A 27497-nucleotide genomic window follows, 5' to 3' on the forward strand; every position below is an offset into this window, starting at 1 on the left:
ATGAAGTCCGTGAAATGTGGTAGAAGTGTGTCACCGTGTGAGCTGAGCTGTAACCTGAACGCAGAGGAAGGATGTCCCAGCATGTGCGGGATGTGTCCGTCCTGCGTCTTTGCTCCAAACCCCCCCGGGTCCACCCAGTGTGTGTGGAAGGCGTCCGAGAAGTTCAGGAGGAGGTTCGTGGTGGAGCTGCTTCTACGCTGCACAAACACCCAAGTGCTCGAAAGCATCCAGGGAGTGCTGGGTGTAACATCCTGGACTCTGCTGACCTACGCCAGGTCCAGGAGCCCAGCCCCAGCCGAGGATCAGCCCTGCCGCGGAGCAGACCGAGCGCAGACCGCCGGGAGGCCGCTGGGCCTGGACGTGAGTGAGATCTGGGACTGGTTCAGCAGCAGCCCCGACTGGATCAAATCACGCTACCTGTGCCGTCTGTTTGGACTCTGTGACCCGGAGCTCCTCCGCATGGTCGCTAATTTAACCAGCGTGCTTCTCATTAGAAAAAAACGAGGATTTCTGCAATTTAATGGTAAACAGACTCATTACTGCGTCACTTCTTTTTGTTTACGAGTCAAAAATAATATCTAGTTTGTCTTAAAACTCGATTTGCACTGCAACTACTATTGGTCACCACTGGAGGTCACTAAAGGACATAAACACAGCTACACAGTTAACTTTTCATTGTTTGTTGTGATTATTGATAATTCTTATCACATGATGATTTAATGCCCTTTTCAGGGAGCAGTGCCAGTGAACTTGACCAAGACAGCGATGGAGACTCAGAGGAGCCTGCCCTGATGGTAGTGCCTGGATCCTTAAGGTCTATGTCAGGGGTCAGCCGACACAAAGACTTCATAGGCTGCCTACCTGTTGATCTGTCAAAGAGGATATTAGGTGAGCCGTCACATGACATGCTGCCTAAGGTCACTGATAGTCTGCAGGATTTCTCTTTCCTTCAACAGACTCATGTGCTGTGTGTTGTTGATATAGTGCAATTAAAGGTTTCGCGTTTCCTCGTATATTATTTTTATGCAACATAAAACATTATACATTTGATAATGTATCCATTCAAACACACAGTCGAACAGTAGCGCGGTGTCTCCATGCCCAGTCTGAAGTGTGCATTGACTTGCCCTTAAACCGATAGTATAGAAGGACTATAAGTCACTCTAATTGTACTATGGGGATTCAACTTAAAACCTCAAGAACGCTCTTGTTAAATCCACCCCATTCAAGTGGGAAGCCCTTGGATAAAAGAACAACAAAGCCCTGCCAAGCAACCGACTGGCTGTCTCCTCTGTCTGCAGCTTAGTAAGATGTACTATTCGGAGGAAGAATGTGCCATAGTTGTTGTTTCATCTGTAAAATCTTACTGTTAGTCACATTGTACACGCATGCAGACATTATCCGTACGTGTGTGTCTCCTACCAGGTCTGTTAGGTGAACACACTTTGAGGTGCTGCCAGAAGGTTTGTCAGTACTGGCAGCACCTTGCACAGGAAACCATGGAGGAAATCAAGTTCAGAAGAATTTTTCAGGATCAAATTAAGTCAATGATGAAGGTGAAGCATTTGTATGTTTATGTATTGTTGTGATTTAGTGACATTAATATGTAAAGTTTGTTTGTTTTTTGTATATAACATGGTGGTTTGTGTAACAGTAACATAATTGTTTTATCTAAAATACATGATCAGTAATCTTTTCTTTTCTTGTTTCAGAGTTGCAGATATGTTCATAAAGTCAGTCCTACTTATGCCAACATCGTTGAAGTCCCCGTTCCTGTCAGGGATGACGAGAAAGGGGATTTTCATCGTAGTGGCCAAAAGGTCAGTAAATCTGTAGCTAACACAGAAACATGCTTCTCAATAAGTGGGTTATCTTTAACTTTGTTTGGTGTCACAGGTTGAGCCAGTTGAAGCTGCTCATGCCAAAACCAAGATGGTGCAAATGGAAGAGCGAAATGTTTATTGCAGTGCATATTTCACCACTATGCTGCTGGACAAGTTAGTGTGCACAATTTTACTATGTGTGCCTAACCAACGCCTGCGTATTGGAATAAAGAACTTGACTGTTTGATTGTGTCTGGGTTTGACAGTGAAGACCCTCACCGGGTGGTGGACTACAGAGGTGGGTCGTTAATGGCCACGGGCTCCAAGGACCGTGCGGTGAATCTGCTCTACGTGGCGTCAGAAGCAAAAGCCGTGTCGGTGATGAAGGGCCACGTTGGCAGCATCCGGGCAGTGCTGCTCTGCGAGGACAGAGACCTGGTGATAACGGCGAGCTGCGATGCGAGCATCAGGTGAGGCGGAGGCGGAGGCTGGTGTTGGACCGAGGATACCAACGACGACATATAAGTAGGGGTTGATTTCTTGTTCCGTCACATCTGTAGGTGTTGGAATTTGAAGACAGACAAGTGTGTGATGGTGCTGTATGGTCACACTGGCACTGTCAACTGCCTGGATGTCCACGCTGACAGGCTCGTCTCAGGAGCTAAAGATTGTCTAGTAAAAGGTAAGCAGCCTTTCAAGCATGTGTGTCATCGCTCAGACATTTGACCCCTTTTCTGACCCTGATTTAACCTTTAAGTATTACAAGCTTCATTTAACCATCTCACTGCCAGTGTGGAGTTTACACACAGGGAAGCATTTTGAGGATTTTCATTTCAAGCACCCCAGTTCTGTCCAGTGTGTGAGGATCAACAGAAAAACAGTGTACAGCAGCTGTGATCGGGGCCTCGTCAAAATGTGGGACATGGAGAACGCATCACTACTCAGAGTGAGAATATTATTTGTTGAGAACAATATATATAAAATTTCCCTTCATAATCAGCATTTTTCAACACAGGATGCAAAACCTTGCACAGGATTACATTTACAATTGATAATTCCTTTGTGTGTGTGCTCTGCTTTCCTTTAGGTGATTGATGCCCACAGTAGCTCAGTTAAATGCCTCTTCTTTGATGAATGGTACTTTTTATCCGGGGACTCCAGCGGGCAGGTCATGGCCTGGAGAATCAACTGTGACGCCAAAGAGTGCCTCATGACCTTCAACCACCCGAAGTAAGCAAGAGGCCTTTGAGGCTGATCCCAGCAAATTGCTTCAGCGTAGAAATACGTCTTTTTTCTTCACCTTTTCAACCACCTTGTGTTAGCCATTTTAATGGCAGTATTCTTAAACACTGTTATATTCTAAGAACCCCAAATGTTGAATTGAATGCTGAATTTTCTGCAGGGAGGTTAAATCTCTAACTCTCGTCTACCTCCGTGTGGTTACTGGCTGTGCGGATGGAAAGATTCGCGTTTTTAATTTCCTCACCGGAGATTGTCTGAGAGACTTCACGGCAGAGCCTGAAACAGGCCGAATACTGTCCCTGCACTTCCATGACAACAGGTGCATCAGATGCACAATCATTGTTTTATTTTTATTAGAGTTCAGATGTTGTATCAATGCCAGCATGCATTTGTCTCTCATACTTTCTACTGCCTCCTTTAGTATATTAGTGAATGCGACATCCGGGGTGAAGCGCTACCAGTTTGCCAAAGTGTTTTGGGATTACACCCAGCCAGCAGAGGGAGGCCAGGGTGATGTTTCTGAGAAATATGCACCTTCGCCCAGAAAGCTTCCCTTTACTTCTGTTGGGGCCGATCGCACGGCCCTGGTGGCCTCGCCCAGCCAAAAGATTCACGACTGCCACAGCAAGAAACCGGAGAAAGCTGAGCTGCTTCACCACACCTGCCTCCTGTCTACGCCCACTAAATGTCAAACTCGAGGTAAGCCTGCTCAAGTATGTTTGTATGTTTTAGGATCAGTTGCACTTGCTGTAAATGAAACTTTTGCTCCATAGCCAGAGAGAACTGCAAGACTGCTAAACAGTCAGTGATGCTCAGCGAGAGGGCAACGAGTGAACGGATGAAGAAGAGGGGTCTTCATCACCCTCTGACACGTGACTCCATCCTCCTCAGGGTCAATGCCATCCAGAAGGCGCAGTGCACGGATGAAGTCAGCATGAACATGGAGTGCAACGCCCGGCTGCGAGATTCCTGGGGTCCTCACACATCTCAGGATCCTCTGCACTCTGACCTTCGGGCCCTGAAAGAGAGCCTGCAGACTCAGACATGCCCACTGTGGCACACACGTGATGCTCATCCCAGGAGGCCCAAGACCTGCGTTCCGATTTTAAAGAGAGCTGTCAGTCAAAATATGACAAACACAACCCAAGGCAGAGCACAGCCTCACAGTGCTGACCCCAGCAGGCCAACCAGGAGAGCGAATGGATTCACTGCATGCGCTAACAAGGGACCACAGGCTCCTGAACGCATGAAAACTAGTCCCAGCTTGCCCAGGATCAGCCTGGTGGGTCCACTCAGAGAGCAGGGGGGATTCAGGCACAAGAGAGGCTGCATGAAGAGCTGTGAGCAGAAACTGTCCAACAGAGTAAAGCAGCAGGAGAAGACACTGTTGAAAAAGTCACATGTGCATTAATCAATGCAAATTCATTATTTTTTATGATATAATGTGTCAGTAGTACTTTGTTATCGCTGCACAATAGATGATCTGGACGTCCTTGTTTGTCCAAGCCACCATACTAAATGTGTTTAAAAGTCCACTAGGGGTCAGTATTGTATCATCTGATCCAAGTTAGTACTCAGCTGTTTTACTTTTATTAGTATCCATTAGGTTGTAGTTTATTCATCAGTGGTAGTTTGTATTTTAGGTAGTTTGCTTCTATTGTTTGATTGCATTGAAACTTTTGGAATAAAAACTAATATTAGCAAGTTTTTGAACATTTTTAAATGTGACTTTCTTCCACACAGTAATTTTTTTCCCCGTGATCGACTCTACAAAAATGCCTTTTCAGGCTTGTATTCTCAACACACTCCAACAGTTACAATAATCAGCACCTGGAAATTAACACCTGCTGAGTGTTTCAGTTTTTTTTGAGGCAGAATATTGCCATTCACTAATTTCCATTCTGATGATGAATGATCCTGAAAAGCACTCCTTCGCTAATCAAGCAACAACAAATCTTTATGGATTTTTAGCTTCTGCGGAACTTCAAACGAGCCGAGTGAAACCTTCAGAGTGAGAGGAGTTTGCCCCATCCAGAGAGACCTTTCACCCTGCCACCTGCCCTCTAGCCCTGGTGCCTCGAGGGCATCATTAGGGGCGAGGAGGTTGAAGATCATGGAGAATGTCCTCTGCTTTGACAGCAGCAGCACAACAGCTGGGCACCCGTGAATAACAAAGAGCTATGAGGAGAACCGACTGGGTGAGATGTCCCACTTCGGAGAGTCTCTTCTTTCAATAGCGCTCTGCTGCTAATTAATTTGGTCTGCAGAACACCGGGAATAATGGTGTCTCCCCCTTTTTTCTCCTGTGGCAGTGTGACGTAGGGAGACAATGCAATCCCCCTCCTGCCACCCCAAGCTCAGCTTAGCTTCATCATGCAGCACAGCTCCCCCATTGTTTCATCAGGTAAGGGGTCTCTTGTCCAGGACCGGCAGAGCTGCAGGGGGGATAATGAGCGTAAAATCAAAGCAAAGTGAGAAAAGGGAAAGTTTTCATGGAGGAATGCTCTTAGACCTTCTGCTCCCTTGAGCAGGCCTAAGGGTTGGCTGGGGAGAAGAGGGTACAGGTTTATTTATGCATGAGGAGAAGCTTGAAAGACATGACAGTTAACCCTCTCGCAGTGAAAGAAGGTTTCAAGGGTTGGAGGTTCGAGAGAGGGGCAACAAAAGACGATTCAGACCGACCCAGCTGACCTTTGCTCTGCATAGATCTCCATCTCCAAAGGCAGATATTTGCATCATAGTTCATTTGTCAGATTAATTTTTCAATTTCTGTCATGCTGTGTCTGCAGTGGGTTTGAACTCTTCACTCGGTTTAGACTAGAACCCTTTTTCCAGTCCAGGTCAGTCCAGGCCAGTCATGGTATAGAATGTGATTAACCAAATCATGATCTGGATTATTTTGTGTATTTGCATGTCACTCAGACAGCTGACTTGCCCGGAGCGGTCCAGATATCACACCGTTACCAGGTCTAACGAGATGGGCATCAGATGCAAAAGCCCAATGAATATGTAAATCACACCATTCTCATGGGGAACCGACTTGTGATAAGAACAGAGACTAACCCTCCCCATTGTGGAAAACATACTCAGGACATTATCTTGAAAGGCAGCCATATACTGAGCTGCATCCCAGAGACTGTTGGAGAAGCAGAGCTAAGCTTGAACAAGGATCACAATGAACAACTTGAAGGCCTGACAGAGCTGTGACATCAACACATGGGAGCGACGACAAGTGCCTTGATCTTAGGACAGCTTTAGACGCCAGGCCACGCGGCCAGCACTGTTTCCCCCGTTAGGATTCAGCAGAGCCAGGCTGGAAACAAGATCCATATGCCTTTCTGACCTCATTTGCAGATAGAGATCATAAGCGAAAGGGGATACAGCCAGAACGAAGGGAGGCAATTAACAGGAACACCATTACCAAGATATGGGACTGATTAACATCCACATCCAGCCAAGCCAAATAGATAAGAGGGAATCTGATTGCTCATTGATTGGATCTCCGTGGTGCCTGTTCAGCGGGCAGGTTCTTGTTTTCTGAGGCTGGACCTTACTGCGTTCAAGGGCTCTTGATTGAGCCAAAAAGAGCGGAGTGAAACCACTGTGACCACACATCAGGAAGATGATCAAAGAGGCTACTGCTGGCTCCTGGCTGCTCATGTACAAGACTAACCCCCAACAGATGACTGCAAAGTAGTCGCTCAGTGCTAACACACGTCAAAGAGCACCGATATGGGCTGTCGAGGTGACACCTGAATTACTCAAGGTCGATGTAGATACTTGATTTCATAGAAAGAGTCATAGTGGAATAAAGGCAGCAAGATTTTCCCCCGTTCTTGGTTTTGTTTGTGTTTATTTCATTAAGTTCAAACTTTTTTTTCTTTTTCATTTAAGAATTGACTGATTGTTCCCTGTGACCATCTGCTCTTACAGTGTGGCATCTGGAATGTATTTTGATAATTGCAAAGAGATTATTTTCTATCTGCAAGACCTATTCTATACAAAAGACCTATACAAAAACAAAATCAAACACATCAGGGCTTCACCACCAGAGGCTATGGCATATATTAGATCTAAAATTGGATGTTTCTGTGCCAATATTGACAGACAGCATTGAGTTTTCGTTCTTGTCCTCTGGGGGGCCCACTAGACCTGTTCACAGACCACTTCAGTGCCAAGTCCTGAATGTCTGGACCAATTATCAATGCTTCGGCAGGTCAAGTCTCATCACTTCTCTGTGTTGACATTGACATCTTTGTTAAGATAATGTCTGGCGTTGACTGCATGACCTCACAACAGTAAAAAAAAATCTTGTAATTAGTGCAAATTGCATGTAAAATGATGCTACCATCTTTCTCTCTGTATATTACTATAATTAAATGCTCATAAAAGAATGAGAGCAGAATTTCAATGCAGTCTGGAACTACTTTGATAACAGGCTTCACAATCTATTAGAATATGGTATTTCTTGGCTTGTCAGCGTGAATGTGTTTCAGTGAGTCACTATTGAACAAGAGAGAAGGGTGTCAGTGATTGACCCGTGGTCTCAATGGCCCCCAGTCTTCACAGAGCAGCTCCAGACACATGCAGGCGACAGTGTTAAGTGTCATAATTTCACTATTTTCTCAGACATAAATACGGAGACGTAAAAGTCAAAGGTCAACTGCATAAAACTTCCCTATTTAGAGGTCAGTAGACGCATATTGTCTGAGTGGGGGGGCCGGCACCTCGGAACAAGAAGGCAATTCACAGGCGAAAAGTTATGACAAACGTCCTCTGACTCTACTTCCTGTCACAAAACGAACAGAAAATTAATTGTAACGCTGGACTACAAAGGTCTTCATGCATCACATAAGAAGAACAAAATACATAAGTGGGCCCGGAGCTCAGGCGGAGGATTAGAGGTCTCGTGTTGGATGCAGTTGTGCTTTTCTTGACATCTCACTGAAGAGGCATTTGAAAACGGCACTAATAACAACAATCTCTGTCAAATACAGTAAACGGTAAAAGGCTGTAATACTATCTGCACAATAAGTACAAGCGTTTCTATTTAAAGCCGTGAGTCTCACAGCAACACACAGACAGTGTGAGAGAGAGTTCGGGACAGCTAATGGACGTCTTTATCAGTGCTTTCCTCATAGTTTGAGCCGCACACTTAATCACAGTCTGACAAACTATTAGCTGCTCGCTCATGTCTACTACAGATGTTTACTCTCCTCTGAGTCCTGATACCAGCAGAGCCCTCGCTGTTTGGAGAGGTCATGGTGCCTGATAAGAAAAGGCCCCCACGGCTTATGGATCAGGCAACAGCACAAACATGCCCACACATACAAAATCTCACTTTTGGGGGGTGGGGTTACAGCTGAATTTTGATTGTGAAACAGATGGTGGTGCATTTTGTTAAAAAGTGAGTTTCATTTGCATAAATCAAGAAACTGCAGTGTGGAGCTAATTGCTGCTGATGGCAATTCTGATGGATTTGGCCGCCTATAGTCTAACCTCAGCAGGTTATCACTTCATACAAAAACTGCCTGCCTCACATTATTACTTCAGATTTAAGATAGATCCCCGAAATACTCAAGCAATTCAGGCAATTTTCGTTCATTGCTATTTACCCTGCAGCTGAATTAGCTATGTTTCTATAACCCACCTAATACCAGTCACAACAAATGCCACTTTACAGACACGATAACTCGACTGCTGTTTGTACAGTAAATACTCTGTGGGATTCTTACTCTCTCCTCGCTTGACCCCAGCCCAGGAAGAGCCTTTTTTGGAGGCGAGGAGAACCAACGGGTGTCCTATCTTAGATATTTCACAGCTCAGCGGGTCCCTTAGCATGTTGATACAAGTGCTGGGAAATAACACACAGCCTGGTTGATTCATGCCATTTGTGTTTTTCATTTAGTTGTCATGTGCAGGATTTTTCTTAGGGGACTTGGGGATAAAACTGACCCATATTAGCAGCAGATGTTTTGGGTCATGGAGTGGAGCGTCTGATGTGCTTTTCCCAGGGGCTCGTGTGGTGAGAGGAGTATCTCTGTAAGAGGAGGACGAGCTGAAGGTAAGACTGGAAAGGAGCAAAAATGATGTAGCTAGAATGCAGCTTTAATTGATATTGCTGTTTGACTCTTGTCTTGCCGGTTGTAACCATTAGCCAAAAGCCTGGTGATGGTAAGAAAATCTCTTAAACCTTTAAAGAAACCAGACCCGTGGTAGCTGTTTCTCTGTTTCCAGTCATGCTGAGCTAACTAGCCACTGGCTGTATCTTCATATTTAGCCGATAGATATAAAAGTGATATCAATCTTCATATTTAACACTCAGCAAGACAGCCGTTAAACAAACCAAATGTCAAACTATAGTGTTTTAAGTTGTCTGTCACTTTAAAAACTACATGGGCTTAACAGGACAATCAGTACAAGAACATGTACATCTGTCTACTTAGAAATCACTCTGAAGCAAATCTGTGACCCTCAAAAGGACTTTATGATGCTTCCGATTCACATAAAGTTATTCATAAATACATAAATATTCAAAAGTACAACCTATTTCAGTTCCACGGTGTCACAGATGTGCTGGTGTCTGGATGAAACAGCTCAGCTGCACACATCTCATTGAACCCTGCAGTAACACAAGAAATCAGCGGCTTCCTAAGGCTTCCGTACTTTTTCAATACTGAAATGTACCTTTTATTTGTCACCGGTGAGTGAGATGCTGGTATTGTGATAGGTCTCTCCTCTCTTGGCATTCCATGATTCATCGAATCCCGCAGCCTCTCACCCTGCCCTCCCCCAGTCTACAGCTGTTAAAACACCCCATTTTATTCTCATAATTGTTTCAGTGTGTAGGCTGTTATTTTAATGTGCCAAGCTGGATGAGTCAGGAATCGCAAACTGTTGCGGTACAAAAGGCAAGTATTTTCTGACTACTGACATTCTTCTGTGCATTCTGACATTTAGACTATTTCTTTCCTGAGTTCCTGAGCCTTATTATCAGGCGATTATACCATTTAATTTGGTAGTATAAAACAAATAAAACCTGACAAGGGCAGGGGTATGGTGAACTCTATTGTAACTGACCCACAGACATTCCCTTCAGGCTTACTGGATGATATGGCTCCTCATCACATTTGGGCCCGCTGTGTTTAACTTTTCTGTAATATTTCTTTTCAACATCCCTCCAATTGCAATAAGACACACAGTGATACATATGTTTGGCCCCGGCTGACATGTCTGATATGCATTTCATAAAGTGTGAAATGGATATGGAGGGGGGAAAAGTGGAGTTAACATGAATGCAGGCAACGTTCCTGAGAAATGACGGTGATTTTATGGGCTGATATGAATTAACAGGTTCTCCAAGTTACACACATGTTTCCAGAGTATTTTCTTTTGGTTTTAATCGGAGGCCGTGCAAAACTCACACTTTTTTGTTCCACATTTTTCAAAATATTCCCAGTTTTCTAGTGTCCACCACTTACTCTCTATTACCGGACAATCTCTCAGGTTCCAAGTTTTCTTTTTTTTTTTTCTTTACGTCGTTAAAAACGTGTTTATGTTACTTAATGATTTAATGAGAATTAGTGATTTAACAGGAAAAGTCTTGGCTATTTCTAACAAATCCCTCTGCCAGTAATTTTTCTCTTTTCTTTCTCTGGAGCACCATGACTATGGTGTTGGCTGCCCACTCACTCAAATGGTGTTTTATGCAACCTCCCCCTGTAGACTTTTAATAATTACAACCTATTTTTTCTTTCAACATCTGTTAACAGCTGCGAGAAAATTAATTTGAAGCCAATGTCAAAAAAAAGGTAGATAAAAAGGACTACAGATACACAAAGGGCCGCTCTCGAGCCTGAAAATTTATAGTTCTCATACGGAAAAGCTCTATAAGGTGAGATAAAGAATGTAACTGATCCTCATGCAGCTGCAGCTTTTAACAGTTATGAGTGTTTAAAAGGTGCTCTGCCGAGGCGTTTGGGTTAGTGCGCTGTTTTCCTTCAACAATAAAAGCAAGAAGTAAGAATGACATAGCTGGAGTTGTCTTTCCCACACAATCTGCGCACAACAGCTCACATTTAGCAGAGCATAATGACTGTGTGTTGGGTAGCACTGTCATCTAGTTACAGCTCCTCTCAGGGGCTGCGAATAAAGCTAAAATTCACTTTAAGTGTTTGCAATGGAAAGCAAGCTGGTTTATTTTACGATACTGTTTCACACACACACACACACACACACACACACACACACACATGCACAATGTCTAAACAACATGTTCAATGTTGCGGAGGTAGAGATAGAGAGAGCAGAAATTAAGGGTACAGGAAGAATGAAGGATATCATTTGCAATCTTTTGGCTGATGAAATAAAAGTCCATGACAGTCTCACTAAGCTCTTTCCAAACACCAAGCTGCTGCATGTGTACACAAAGGAAACCTGACACCATGAGATAAGTTGGAAATGTCAGACCGCACTTCTCTTTCTGCAAGTGTCTACGTTTGTGTACTGAGAGTTTTGATGTGGCTACATCAAAAGCCATCTTTACTGCAAGTTTGAAGCTGTGGCTGAGCCTCTCGAGTGCAGCTCATGTGTTTTGAATAAACTAGATTCCCTGAAAGCACTCCGCCAAACAGGCAGTGGAAATGAATCGCCGGTGTCACGGAGAAAAGCGCTATCCCTCCATGATATTATAGTTTAGAAAGCTTCTGTTACAGATTTTACAGTCAAAATTACGATGACAAATTTGAGTATCTCCAGACATCTTAATGCTGCAGACAGAAAATAAATAACTTTCAAGTTTGAATTAGATTTTAAAAACCATGCAAAATCACAAAAGTAGGTATTTAAGGAAAACAAAAAGCACGAAAGAATCCCTCTGTAGTGAATCTGCTGAATAAAATCCAATGTTTTGTGACCAATCGTAATCGACTATAAAGGCTTTCTAGCTTTCCACACATGAATCAACAAATATCTGTTTTGATATTAAAAAAGGGGACACTACATAAAGACCAATGAAAACGTCTGAGTATAGCTTAATACAGAGTAAAGCATAATAGTTCCTTTGCATTTGAAATTGAACTTAATTGACCTGCATTTGTGTAAAATAAAGGAGCATCTTCTTGATAGAGAGAAAATGACATCATGACAACAGTTTTTGTTCTCACATAATTAAATAGTGACCATGAGAAAACCCATTTTGATATTTTTCTTTTCAGAGAAGACATATTTTTTAAATAATAGGGTTGAAAAACTGCTGCGGAGACAACAGACAACTTAATGGTCACTTGCTCACAAGAAGAAAACCAACTGTGAGGGTGCCAGTGTAGAGTCCTGTCATCTTCCACATTAAAAACAAAATGCAAACACATCTGCTTTTGTTAATTTTATAAGATGGCAGAACAGACAAAGCTGAAGTAAACAGCTGGTCTGTTTATGGCTGACACATTGATTAGGGTCTTTTTATTTAAACATTTAGGAATCAGTGTTTGTTTATTGAACTTTCTCTACTTGTTCTACAATTTCTACCTGCGAGCTATTTTCCCTTAGTTCTTGACATTCAGTGGAGGGACCAGGATTAGCACACTGGAATATTTCTGGGTTTGAATGGTGGATGAGTTGGACGGCCACCTCGAGTGCAGTAAATTGAATGTAAAATCAAATCTATTTGAACCAAATTTACAATTAAAGGTGTATCGTTCCAGGCCCAGCAACAGAAAACCAGATGTTTTTGTAGTCTTATGGGTATGCCCTTCTCTTTTAACTTAGAGGAATTTTTTTCCATCCTAAAATAACTTTCTGAATGCTTTTAAATCATAAAGATAAAAGATAAACAGTAGGTTCAGTGTAGAGAAGAAGCGCCTAATCTCATTAATCAAATCACCATCTCGAGCCCAGCAAGAGAAACACTTTCCTTTAGCCTCCGTCTCACACGCAAATATAAATGCACACACAGCTACACACTCAGTAAACATGGCACGCATCATGACCCCTCCTTTTTATAATCTGAAATGAAACCCAACCTCAAAGGGCAACAGTGGGAATTGGTGGAGACTAATGTTTTGAAAAAGGGGTGAGTCACACTAAAATCCATCGGAACTACTCTCCATGGCTAATTAAAATAAACCAGTGGCCTGCAATCACGGATCCAGTTGGCGCAGCCCATATAAACAGCCTGTTGCTTTAAAAAGAGAACCCATGATTCTTAGGCCCAAAACAGTGGCGTGTGTCCCAGGCGGGTTAGAGTGAGAGTGGCGGGCTGGACGACAGCACAAAGTCCACATCTGGGATCATTGCGTCGTGAAAAACACTCTGGAGATGTCGAGATATCCACGCAAACAGGCGCCCGGAATATTACTCCAAACATCCATGTGAATATTCCATATTCGACTGGCTTCCTCTCTGTTAAGTGTTTACCTCTGGAAATGTCTCTCAAGTGGCATGAAGACGTGACAGCGGATTTCGGCATCACGCTTGATCCGTCCCAAATGGGCTAGCCGTCAATGTGACAGTAGGTGAAAACAAATACCCCTCAAATCTCATGTGAGGTTAAGTTTTCCCACATGGAAAGAAAGACATTCCGAGAAATGTTGGCATGGGTTGAACCATCAAACCTGAGATTTGGGTAGTGATACCGATACCGTACACTGGCAGAGGATTTACTCCGCCTATCTCCGTCTTCTTCCACAGCTGGATTGAGTGTGTGTCAAGTATACCATGAACCTAATTGTCTTTAGTCTGGCTTTTATGGAAATGCACACGCATTACTGCAGACCCATTGTCTTTCCACAGTTTATTCATTTGTTGCGATTCTGTATGCATACCTGCAAATATTCCTACAAGAGCAGAATATACAGAATATAAGATTCAAGGGCACTCCCAGACAAATCTTTGGCTTGTTCTCAACTCTCCCTGCTCAATTTGCTGTTTTTGGTCAAAGCTTTATTGAACTAACTCTGTATACCTGGCTCACACCCTCTTCATCCTCTGCAACAATAACACAACTGTGCCAGGAAGTTCCTGTTCTCAGCGTTCAGGCTCTGCCAATGTTGAAGAGAACAAGGCAAGGCCTCAAATTCTTTTCATGCGCGTTTTTTTTTTTTTTAAAAGCAGGACGAGTGCCACATCCACTTCATGCTCCATTCTCAGCTCTTTCCTGAGAGCTTGACAGCAGGATGAGATGTTAGTTTTGAAGAAGACTGTTTATCAGTTTGGCGTGCCGCACATGCCGTTCACTTTCATATGGCTCCACATATAATGTGACCTTGCTGGGAGCCAACAGAAATAATACTCAGGGTTTTTAATTATTTTTACATTCTTATCATTTTTAATTTATTTTACCATTGCCCACTGGCATTTCAACACCCATTGGTTCAAACATGCAGGCAAAGAATAACACATATCAAACCACACTGTGCAATATACAAGACTAGAGTGAAGGATAAGAATCACTTATCATGCCCATTCTTATGTGTAAACAATCCGCTGTAGGTCAGTGGCTGCAGCACTTGTGCTGTTACAGCACATGTAAACACGCTTTGGATGATGAAAAAGGTGCTAACAGGTCCCTGGGCATGAAAAGAGAGCATATAAAGTCAATGACAGAGAGTTTTTTTTTTGTCTTTACATGGGTAGGTCATGGTCTCACTGTAGGATAAATAATAACGTGGTGTGCAAAGCTTTAAAGAGCACATAAATACACTAAAATGATTGGTCTTTGTCCAATCAAAAGCAAGAAAAACTAGTATGAAAATATTGCTCAATGCCAGAGAATGAGAAATGAACTGAATCAATGATATTCACAAGCAAGGACCTCTTCACTTAAGTATGCAAATGATTGTATTGGAGTGATGTGGAGGATGAGCCCCTTGTGGTTCCTGTTATGAGGAGAGGGAGTCAAGAAGCAGAAAAAGAGGGTTTGGGCGGGAAGGGATGTGAGAACTGAGGCAAACCGGAGAAAAAGGAGTGGAAGTTTTAGTATGCAGCCAACAAAGTACTTGCTGGATGGACTGAGACTCATCCTGCCACACCTTTCCAACATCGGAATAAGTTTCTAAAACTGACAACCCCACATTCACACTCACTTTAGGCAGCAACTGGCCAGTCGTGCAGTTGCACACACGTTTTGTGTGGCCACCCGAGTGCAATACAATGAATGCCTTCAAGAAGAGATTGTCCAAAAGTGTGTTATTGAGTCCATTTATATGATTGATCACATCTTACCCCTCTCTATTGAGGGAATGGGTAGAAGCACTTTTACCCTCAGACCTGTTCATAGGAATCATATCTTTTAAAAGCACAGTGAGACCTTTATAGTGGGCTTTCACACCTAATCTGATCGATTTGGTTCAAACTAAGTCTGATTCGCTTGGACCGGTCTAGTTATACATACTATTAGTACAATCCATAAACTTTGGAGAAAGTAACACATGATTTCTCCTGTTGGGGGGATGATGTCTTTAACATACATTCCTTGTTATGGTCACTAAAATCATCTGTTGCATCAACTGGATCTGCAGGTCTTATATGACACTTGTGCAGATTAAGCTCTCCAGTTGCCCACTTTCCACCCTGCTCAGCACACAGGACCACAATCACTGTCTGAGGGAACAACCCCTCTGGGTGAAGCAAAGAGCAAAGCCAACCATAAAATCAACTGCATAAAAGGAAATTATATCTACAGACGCACAACGTGGGGAATGGCCTCATGATAAGGTAACAAATGAAAAATGGAGATAGGTGCCATGGCAACGCGGCCCTATGAGGAGCACAAACAATCAACAGGAGTGGAAATGGAGAGGTTGAGAGTGAATGCCAATTAAATGATTTTCTAATGCGCTGCCTCACTATGACAACAGAGAGACATGCAGCTAAACCGCCTGTGTGAACATCGCCGTGAGGAGTGAATTGATAATGTGCACGCCTCATCATTTTAGAATGGAGAAAGTGATGTGGAGGAGGTAAAGTCTGAGCCAAAGAGAGGTGTGAGATCCTGTTTCCAGCTGTGCCGCAGACTCATCCGGGAGCACCAGGATCAGAACCTGTTAGCTGTGAGAGTGATGAGGAGACAGACCTGGCACGTTCAGATGATCAGGTACAGTATGTAAAAAAACAGGTCACGGCAGCCATGCTGATTTGGTTTTCTCCCTGTTGGTCACAAGATACTTTAAAGCAACCTCTGCTCTTACATAATTACTTTTATGTTTCCGGGAGGGGCTAATTCATATTTGGGCCTCACACTAAATGTCCTGGAGTTAAGCAGATTTTTTTTGTGTGTAAATAGGCGCTGAGTCTTTGAAGTACAAACAGAACTCTGAACCATGAAGGAGTCAGAGTGAACATACTTCAGTGTGTCTATTGCTTACTTATCGGCAACCACCAGCTGGCAAATACATTTTAAATCATCTCTTTATGGTCAAGAGTTTTAGTTAAAAACAGTAAATCAGAGTTTTGTTGGCTCTATTATTATTTTTTTTACTAATATTTCTAACAGTCTTTCCTTAGAGTACTCCCACTCTCTTGATTAGCATACTTGAAAAATCACGAGTCTGCATTCAAAATAATATTTTTCCGTTTTTGGAGAGAGGTTTTGTTTTCACTAACATCCAGTTGGCAGAAAGCCCTTGCCTTAACACATCGGCTAATTAGAGTAAGTGATGATCCAGATCTATGATTGAAATCATTAAACAATCATTTTAGCGTTAATTATTTGGCTGCATTTAACAGACAAATTAACAAGAACATTTGCAAAAGCTAAAGCTTTAAAGCAATTTAGTATTGGGGTAGGTTTACACACTAGAGGGTGCCTATAATGTTCATATAAAATTATCAGCAATGTTGATTTCTAGTCTTGAAATTTTGGATGTTTCTCAGCTGATCATGTTGCAAGTATATGCTTGTTTAATGAGGTAATCAAACCTCAAAGCATTTTTGCATTTTAAGCAATGTGCATTTAGAATAGTCGACATTTTGGGATTTATGCTTGTTGGCTCAGCCAGCAGCTGGTTAGCTTAGGTTAGCACACAGAAAACAAACAGAGAGAAACAGCTAACCTCGCTCTGTCCAGCACCTGCAAAGTGAATTCATTAACACATTATGACTTCTGCATCTTCTGTCCGTTATGACCTCCTGATGTTCAGTGCCTGACCAAGAAATAATCTGAAATATTCACATAAGTCCCCATAACACCTTAAGTTGACTTTTCTACACTTTGGGTTTTGTACTGATTTTAAAGACAATGTTTTATTATCTTCAGAGAACCAAGCTAGTTGTTTCCACCTGTTTCCAGCCTTTGTGCTGAGCTAAGCTCATTGGCTGTTTGCTCCAGTTTTATATTAACTGCACAGCCAGAAGAGCGATGTTAATCTTCTCACTCAGCTCTTGGCAAGAAAGTGAACAAATGTATTTCATAAAATGTTTAACCAGTCCTTTAAGATTAACACATTTCCTGGAGTTAAAAGAATTAGCTAGCTAATTGTCATTGTCAGTATAAGCTTGTGAGGGACATCCCGGTCTTGAGCCACCTTTGCATGTGACAAACAAATGTGAATATATTTGATCTACGCTGGGATTCTAGGCCTGAGAGAGCTTTTGAATGGGACTCTGTTTGCCTCTGAAGTCTTGAAACTGGATGCTTAGCAGTGGCCGAGGGTCTTTTTGCCGCTGTGTACCCCCACAAAGGTTTATCCTTCCACTTATCATTCCTTAGCCATCAGCAGCTCCACAGTGCAGCGACACCAGAGCCCTTTGCCTAATACAGTACACACATGGTGATGACAACAACCACTGATGAATAAGGCTGCAGGCCATGGAGATTAATGGACAACCCATTAAGACTGTTATTCATGTTGGATATGTTTGTTTTCTGAGCTGTCGTACACATAACATAATGTGATTCATTTGATAAGTATTATATATTTTCACATAGTCCAAAGTTGACCTTGTGATTGGTGTACATATAGTAAATTAACATAGAATATTTTTGCAAGGCTTCCCTGCATCTCCATCCAGATGTAATAGTACAAATAGCTTTAACTTGTTGAAGACATTTTGGCTACCGCTGAAAAACAAGATGTCAGCATACACGTCTCTTCACTGTCTCAGTCTCAGCCAGTGTGGAACCTTTCAGGCTTCTCACACTGTGGCAGAGATCCAGAGGGGCTGCTGTGACCATAAACTACTCTGGCTCAACTAAAAGGATAGATAACCCTGTCTTTTTATAGCATGCAGAAAGTCTAGTGAAGAATTAGAGCCAAGTAGATGCATAGAGAGACGGGCGGGGAGTTTTACTTGAAGTTTGTCTCAGTCACCTCGTACAGGCACAAAGTGAGAATGAGGATACGCAGAAAGTTTGAAATAGCGGACAGAGGATAAGGAAGGATGTTTTGCACATGGATGTCAGGCACAGATTGCGTTAAGTATTCAGTATTGAACAGGACTGTTGTTTGGCAAGGCTGATAGGTGCCGAGCAGATTTGTAACACTCGTAATATTTCAATTTGAGACCCTTATGGGGCAATTTCCAGGTGCGCCTATAAAAGTGCCTGTAAAACCCAAAATATGCTTTTGTGAAAGTTGGCATTCACTCCAGGAAAAGATCAAAGAATGCTTTGTGAATAACGCTGAACAGACACATATCAACAGGAATAAGATTAGCGAGGGAGATTTTTTATTTGTTTCATATTAATTTCATGTTAATTTCATTAGGAGACGTCCTGCCATCCCATGGAGTGATACCAGCCAGTGCCACCTACAGACGGATCTCTTGATGCTGGTTCACAGGGCATCGAGCCCTTTCCAACACTGTGGTATCAAGCAGTTTCATAAAGTGGCGAGCCGTTATGTCACCATCCCACATAAATTACACAAATGCACAAGAACAAAAGGGACACGCAGAGGTTTCTCTTTAGTCATTTCTTTCCACGTTTCAAAGGTCATCATTAAAAAAACACAATTTATTATGAAATCTTAATGAGCACCAGAGGAATTGCTTTGTGACTTTTTCTCCCAGCCTTGTTCTTGCCTAGGAGCTCAGTCTGATGGCAAGCAGGTCGGCATCACTCTCAACTGTGGATTTGTTTAGTTTGACTTATTTACAATGGAAACTGCTGAAGGGCAAACTGTCTGCAGCGGGTGACAAAGAGAAGGGCGACGGGGTCATGGAGTCAAAGCTCCGACACCATACACAACCCAATGTGACTTTGTGCTAATGCTCTGTAAACACACACACACACACACACACACACACACACACTCCTTACTCTAATCCTATACTGTATAGTTTTAAGGTACTTTTACTTTAGAGCTTCCAAATGTATGTTTATTTACAATGGAAACACTTTGACTCCACTTTATTTCAGAGAAAAATATTGTACTGCACTGAAGTCATTTGACATCACTTGTTACTTTACAGATTTCTATTTGAAATCAAAAATATATTCTTATCTTAACTATTATAAGACACTGGTATAGAATAGACTATCCAATAGTGTATAAATAAGCACCACCACAACTATTAAAATGCTACATTAAGTTCTATATACAAATTAAAATAAAGATTAATATATATATATATATATATATATATATATGTGTGTGTGTGTGTGTGTGTGTGTGTGCGTGTGTGTGTGTATATATATAAAACACAGACACAGCCCATTTTGCATGCATAATAAAGACTTTCACTTTTCATAGTTTGAGAAAGTACATTTTATTGATAATACATGCACACCTTTACTTGCATTTTGCAGGCCTTTGACTTTTAGTAGAGTATTTTCACACTCCATTACATTACTACACACATTTTAACATTAACCCTAAAATATAGTCTAAACCCTCAAACAGCCCTTTGACGAAGCAAAGGCTGGCCAGTTATGAAAATATAGATTGAACTCCAAGCCTGTGTGACCTATGACTTCTAAATTTTGATATATGGCGAGAAGACGGCTCATTAAATCTCAGGCTTGTCACACGGGTGACTGACTGGTCATCACGTCATGCTGTGAGAGTTGTACAAATACCTCATAACTCAAAAACGTCATGCATTGTTGACATTTGACAATGTCTCATCATACTCATACTCATCAAGTCGATATCCCTTTAAAACACTTCAACACAGACATCTGTGGTACTGCTTCCACAGTATTGCCTTAAACAGTACAACAGCTGAACCTGGACAAACCTGCCAATCATATTTTACAGCTGATACTGCAGGCGGACTTGTGAGGTCCTGACAAGGCTCTGAAAGAATATACCTGGCACTGATGGTGGTTTGTGAGGAGGACCAGACTTCTCCTTTCGCAGCATGACTCCCTTGGTCTGCCAGTGACATGGGAGATGAATGGCACTACTGGCTGGCCAGCGTTGGGTGTCAAAGACAAATGAGTGCACAGCCCACCAATCAGAGACAAGACGCCCCTGTCGTCCACAGGGGCGGTGGGGGAGTGAGTAATTTGTTACAGGTTTGAATATATCACCAGGATTGACGTGAATGTAAGTGGAGTCACAGCGCAGAGACTGAGGTCTAAATGGACTCCGGTGAGCTCATTGTGTGTGTTCAACATGCCGTGGGAAGGAACGGGAACCATCTTTTTTATTATTAGAAGGAAATTCAAGAATTCCACAAGTCAGTCTTTTTAACATGAAGAATTGTCATGCAAAAACAGTTGAGAACAGGTAGCGGTACTTTGTATTCCCAGGATTTTCATGCACAACATGATACTGGGAGATTAAGAATCCCATAACACAGCCTCGGCTTTACTTTCACGAACTTATATAAAGTCCTCATAACGGCTCAGCTTATGGGCACATAAATGAGGATGAGTCTTTGCGACAGTACGGTCACATCCCACTCTGCAATGATGTGTATATTCCCGTGGACATTTACGACTCTCTGTAATGGATTGTGGCCCGTTAAAGATTCCCTAACTGTTCCTCTTTACTGCCAAGCAGATTTGCGTTTGGCACAGATATTTTCTCTTGAGAGCAGTACGGTTTCAATTAAGTGCTACGACCAGCTTCGAGTGCCTCCCGACCTCGACATTTTTAGTATTCTTCATTTGTGACTTTATTTTTTTCACATTTGATGAGTAATAGATCCCCCTAGTCCTTTCTTTAGCTAATAATAGTCTCAATATGAAATAATATTTATTCTTCTTTGATTTGGAAACAGAAATGCTCCCCAATCCTCACCACATTACTCAATTTCGCTCACTCAATCAAAGATCTGTTCTAGTCACTCGTTTGCTAACTCACTCAAGGGCAAACACCCACATTACTCTAACAAGAATGTACCTTTTCACATGCATGCATGCAAATACTGTACGTTCATGCCCATGTACATCATAAAAAAACACATATACACACACTGAGAGCAAAGGCCATTCATCAGTTTGTTTATATCAATAATTTCACATAATTACGACTCTGTTTTGTCAGGGTCCGTGGAGTTGGAGAGTAAATGCGTGCTCTTGGCTCAGAGTTGTATTTCTCATTCCAGGAGGGGGGGGGGAGTGAGAAATGGTCGGTTCATGAATTATGCCTCTTGCCATTGGCGTAACAAGGACAAGATTAATCCCCTCGCACAAACACCGAGCCCTTTTTCTGATTAATTTCACATTTATAATTTAGTAATTGCACGACTAGGACAGTTGGATATACAGCTAATGAGATTTACACATGCTCTTTGGACCCAGGTCTCGCTCGGCTGTAGATTTGCATTGTTCATAGGTGAGTGCGCCTTCGTTTGAAAATGAAATTCTTTTTTTTCTGGAAAATTTGCAGTATCACGAGCAGGGACTTTATCGGCTAAATGCTGAAATGATGCAAATATACAAGTGTTTAGGTAATGTAATAATGTAAATATAATGAATCTGATTTTCTGACAGGGTAGAGAAGTCAGAAAGGACCAACACATCGTTGGTTTTTGGTCCTTTTTAAGAGGGATTTGTGAAAATAAAAAAATACCAGTCTTATTGCCGCCATGACTGATGGCCTGACAGATGAAGTATGAGACTCTACTCAGTATCAGAAGACTTCTTTTTCTCCTTTGATAGCAAGAAAAATTCATACTAGTTTCAGTTTAACAAAGACCAACTGACAATACAAACATTTGCTGTGGATTTTGGCAATTCCAGTTTAGCAGGACATGTTTCCAGACATAGCAACATTTTATAGTGCTGCTAAACGACAGGAAGGAGTTTCTTATTTTGTCAGATCAGCAGGAGAGAGTCCTCGTGTTTATGACTTGTGAGCATTCACTTTATTAGACAACTTATGACACTTATATTGATTAGAGTTGGTCATGTGACTGTTAAAAGTAGGGTGTCTTCAACACTTTCTCAGTGAAATTAGAGATTAATTACCTCAAATGACACACTCTAGTTGACATGAAGCATCCATGTCTTGTTTTCATGGCACATATTGTGCACCAAGTCGGAAAATTCAGAAAAATCTGTTCCCAAGTTCCCAGTTGCAATTATGAGTAGATGTGACGTGAATGTGACATGTGAACACTGTGGCAGGGGGAAAGGTGTGTTTTAATTTCTTTTCTCTTGAAATGATATTCTGTTCAGTTCAACATCTATTGGACATTCACAGTCAAACACTCCTGTGCGTGGAAAAATGGAACATGAATCATGTAAAAAAATTAAGGGATGGTAAAAAAAAAGACCTTCACATACCATCCATACATCTAAGTCAAGGCAGCGAGCGTTCGAGCGCCAGCTTTTTTGGCACTGATTAGTCCCACATTCTTGTCAAAGTAGACGTGTTGTTTTTATTTTCATGCTCCAGCAGAGGACTGGGAAGCGAGGGGAGAGGCAGTTAAAACGACCATGACCAGAACCATACGCCGTAACTGTGACTTTCATTGCCTCGCATATCATTTCAAAACTGTCCAAAAATCACTCCTCCCAAGACACTTGAACCAATTGAGCGGACTTTCATCTCCTGCTCTGCCTAACAACCCTCGTTGGCTATGTTCAATCTGGATTTCATTCCCCTCTCTGTCTCTCACAGTGAATAATGCCTTTGTAGTCTCTCCCTTCCCACCACACACACCCTTCATGTCCAATGTTTAATATGTACCAAGTGACAAGCCAAGGAAGTAACCAAGAATGTAACACGCTAGTTATTGGCCCAGAGAACCAATGTGCAGGTCAAAGGATCGCACACTTTCCGAGCTGTGACCCACCATACGAGAAGTAATCATGTCTTTACTAGAACACAATAATGGGAAGAATGCCATTGTCAAATTCACAAGACTGGAACAAGAAACTCAGTTTCGACTATTGCCCCAAAGGGACCCTGGTGGTGCCAAAGTGCATTTTTAGCAGCGTGAAGTGAGAAAGCTAAACCTACGGACTCACCTCATAGCCGCTGCCTCTTCACGGGCTTACGGGTGAGCAGCGTTCATGGTGGCAAGTTCCCATCTCACACATCTGGTTCACATGATCAAACAGGCCATTAATTCTACTGTTTCCAAAAGGGAGGAAAAAAAGGCCTGATAACTTACCTTGTAACACTTGGAGGCTACAGGCACAATCTGTGATGAAAAAGTAAACAAAACCTTCCAAAGGCTCCAAAATCCAAACATTATAAACTGCCATCACTCTGAAACTGATTGACAGGTCTTTAAATACAAGGATTAACATGTTATTAATGTTTGTTTTAAATGTGTGCTCACACAGGATTGAACTAATGCACAACTTTAAAACAGTTTAATAGAATTAACTATGTCATTTGGTAGTTTTTATTGAAGAAACACTTTTAAATTGGTACACCTCTAATAATTTATTCCAATTAGTTGTAAGCATAATCTTTAGAGGCTTTTCATGAGCAGCAGCAGGAAAACTTCTTCAGAAAAATATTTATGCATATAGAATAATAAGAAATGCAACACCTGCCCATCCCACTTTTACGCACGGATAAATATTTTTGTACTATCAAATTAAAACTTTCATATCTCCGGTTTTACATGGCCTATCGACGTCAAGAGTTTCAAATCTGCACTTTCCAGTGAAGGTGACAGGTGACCTAGTTTTTTTTTACTTTACGGCGCTTTGAAAACGTCACGTGATCTGATCCCGCCGGCGTCACGTGATCTGATCCCGCCGGCGTGGTTCGCAAAACAGCGTTATGGCATCAAAAGGAAATGATCCTAGTGGGGCAGAAAAACACAAGAAGAAGAAAACGGCCAAAGGATAAAGGTAAGGCATCTGTTCGTGAAGGAAGGTCCTCCTGACCAGTTGTTGGTAATCCAGTAGATCCAGCTGACTGGCCTTCAGATCTCTCCCATTCAGATCTAGTAGGTAGAGGGCCATTTCAGATTCAGAGTTCACATTTCCCAAAAAAGAAGATGGTAGAAGCTTTCATTATCATTATTTTTACAGAACATTAGTGACTGTGGAAAAGATAAAGCGGACCTGTTTTTATTCTACTCAATATCTGTTTTATTTATTGACGTATAGACGATTGTTGTTTTCCTTGTATTATGGTTCTTTATCAGTTTAACTTGCCTGAGTGGCTCAACTTAAGATGTTTAATTTTAATATGAGAGGTTATCATGACCTGTTTTGCTCGTGAAGTCTAATAGATTGTGGCATCTTCGTGGATCATCTAAAGGGTTAGGAATCTCTCCATCGTAGTTTGACAGAAGAAAGAGAAGAAGTTTGGCTTGTTAACAAGCAGTTTGACCAATGTTGCCCTGTCTGACTCTTTAGTGATGTATTGCCCCATCTCAGCATTTAACTTGAGTGAGTACAGGGCTGGTACTTTAGGAACTACAGCCAAAACTATAAAAATAAGACAAACAATAGAGACAATAAATTGTGCTTTATGCTGCATGTGTGGAGTTTTTAATGCTGATCTGCACGTCCATGGCTCAACTTGAGTAATTCAGTCTGGACAGAGAGAGCATGTCAGAGAACCAGACAGACAGCAAAGGAGACAGAGCGACTTGAATTTTCCAGGAAACGTAATCATTGGTAACTCGCTTACATCCGTAAACACATCTGTGGACATTGCTTTCCTGCTCTGGATCGGTCTGCATGAGGGAAAATACCACATTTAATGGTGATGCAGAATATTGTCAGGGGCCGGAGTGGTTTGGAAGAAATGGCCAATGATAGCTTGTCCTCACTGACTCCTGCGGTGACTCAGTCCCCCGTCCTCCACATTTTTAGGAGCAGACACATCGTTAGTCTAACGTGGGGATGGCTATGTGCCACCGCACAGGACGAGACTATGTCAAGGCATGATGGACCACACATGTTGCTGCTGACCCACAGTGCACAGCGTGTAGAGCGGCAGCAACCCTTTTGTCTTCGCGTTTTTACTTTACTCCTCATCTCCAAATGCCCTTGCCCAATGCCCTTTGCAGCAGACAAAAACTAATGGGATTCAGAGGACAACTGCAGCGGCCGTGATAGACAGAGATTTATATAGAGGGATGAGTGGGGAGAGTGATGGAGTTGTCTACTGCAGATCCAGTCCCCACATCTGTCCGGTTCTACTTGGCAGCACTTCTGAGCAATTCAGCTGGGAGAGAGATATGCAGGTGTTTTATTTTTTTCCACAAACAGATGCATCAAGCTAAGCCGAGCCAAGCAGCAGACGGACGGCAGTGTCAGATGCATGAAAAGAAAAATGTTTTGTTCAGGCCCAAGCTGTGCATTTGGGAGAGACGTGTTTTCAGCAAAGTGTTTAAACAAAGTGTTTTGCATTTTTTGGCAAAACAGCTCATCCTCTTTGTTTCGGCCTCACAGTAGAAGTGAGTCACCTGCAGCCCTTGGGAACGGAGCAAAAAACTTTTCAGATTTAAGACAATTTTGCATAATTGAAATATAGAAGCATACCTGCCTAAAATAAACTTCAACATGCATGTTTTTGTTCAACAAGTCACCCAAGCTAAATGACAAAACAGTCTGTCAAAGCTTTATTATCCATGTTTTTGTTTTCTGACCTGGTGCCCACATCATCAGGACACTGTCTGCCTCTGCCAACCGTGGACTATGTAAAACATGGATGCAGTCTCTGTGACATCACCCATAGGTTTCTGAAAAACCAAAGTGAAGCTCAGTGGGCACTTCCCACTGCTGCCATCTTGGCAGTGCCCGACTCTGCCTAACTCCTGGCTAATCCAAAAACGGGCAAAGAGGTGGAGCTGAGGTGGGCCCAATGTGATTACTCTGAGCAGCATGCCTGGGAATGAATTACAATATGATAAATTTCAATAACATTGTACTTCTCGCCTTTTTCATGATGGTCTGGCTCTGATAAAGTCACAGGATGAAGTGTAGCAGACAGCTAGCGACTAGCCATTATGAAGAAAGTAGCTATGGAGACAAAAACCACGTTTTTAAACATATTTATTTCTGCTGTAAAGATGGCGATTTAAACATGGGGTTCTATTGAAATTGACTCACTTTTGGAGCCAGGTTTAAGCCGCCATTTGAGGAAGTGCAGTTTTTGACACCGCCACATTGGCTTCATTTTTCAGCCACGGATGTTGCTGCTTGGTGCCAAGCGCCCGTCTTTGTCAAAAAATGAAGTAGTGCACATGCGATTAGAAATTGAAACCTTCCTGATTTCATCAAGGTTTAACAACAAATAAAGATCAGTAGTTTTAACACAAAGGACTGATCTTGACAAAAAGAAATCATTATGTCAATATCATCTGCCGCTGACTAACCTCGTGATGAGGTCCACTTTCACGCTAGCCAGAGTACTGAACCTTGTTGAGAAATGACGAGGTCAGACTGAATTCTGAGCATGCTCCTGGTAGCGCTGCATGTATCTCAAAAACATACACTAGCTTTGTTCTTTAACAATGCTTCCTGCCCTCTGAATCTGGAGGCTGTGACCCAGCGAGTAGCTCTCCTCCATCCTCTGCTCTCCAGCTGGGTTACAGTATTACTGCCTCATACATGTACCTGGTTCTGCCGCGGGAGAGGAAGCAGGAAATGCTCGCCATAGCAGGGTTGCTTTGTACCCTATTGGAGATAATAGGCGGCGTGCAGAGAGGCAGGGATGTGCCCCAGGCCATGTTCCACACCAGCACGCCTCACCCCATCCACACTGTCTGGACAGGAAGCAGCCTTTCCTGTCATCCCCTTCATCACTCTGTGTCCCTGCCTGTAGAATCGCACAAATACAGTCCTCTGATTCAATGCCGGTCTATTTCTGTTGCAAATTTGCCGCAAATAGTTGTCATTTAATGCTCTGGCAAAGTAATTTGTTTAGGGAGGTGTGGTGTGTGATATGAAAAAGAATCAAATAATAATGTTATGCTATCAAAAGAGGTCAGGGTTTCATTATCTCCCACCGCTGTCACGGACAAAAACACAGTTGTGTAATGAATCATAAATTCAGTTTATTTTTCCCGTAGATTAAGCCTCGACACCGATCCCGCCTTAACAGAGCTGTCAAAGGAGTGTAA

At 42.3% G+C, this 27497-nt stretch overlaps 1 protein-coding gene across 1 annotated transcript; it reads left to right on the forward strand.

Annotated features, from left to right (window-relative positions):
• fbxw10 (F-box and WD repeat domain containing 10) lies at window positions 1-27497 on the forward strand. The gene is made up of 14 exons (XM_070852238.1): window positions 1-523; window positions 733-888; window positions 1426-1556; window positions 1713-1863; window positions 1913-1997; window positions 2090-2293; window positions 2384-2505; window positions 2615-2769; window positions 2911-3053; window positions 3226-3384; window positions 3487-3764; window positions 3839-4428; window positions 26959-27138; window positions 27447-27497. Exons 1-14 carry the CDS (start codon window positions 1-3, stop codon window positions 27495-27497), a joined length of 2928 nt encoding a protein of 975 aa, XP_070708339.1.

Source organism: Pempheris klunzingeri, chromosome 20 (genome assembly GCF_042242105.1).
Source record: "Pempheris klunzingeri isolate RE-2024b chromosome 20, fPemKlu1.hap1, whole genome shotgun sequence".
NCBI classification, from domain to species: domain Eukaryota; kingdom Metazoa; phylum Chordata; class Actinopteri; order Acropomatiformes; family Pempheridae; genus Pempheris; species Pempheris klunzingeri.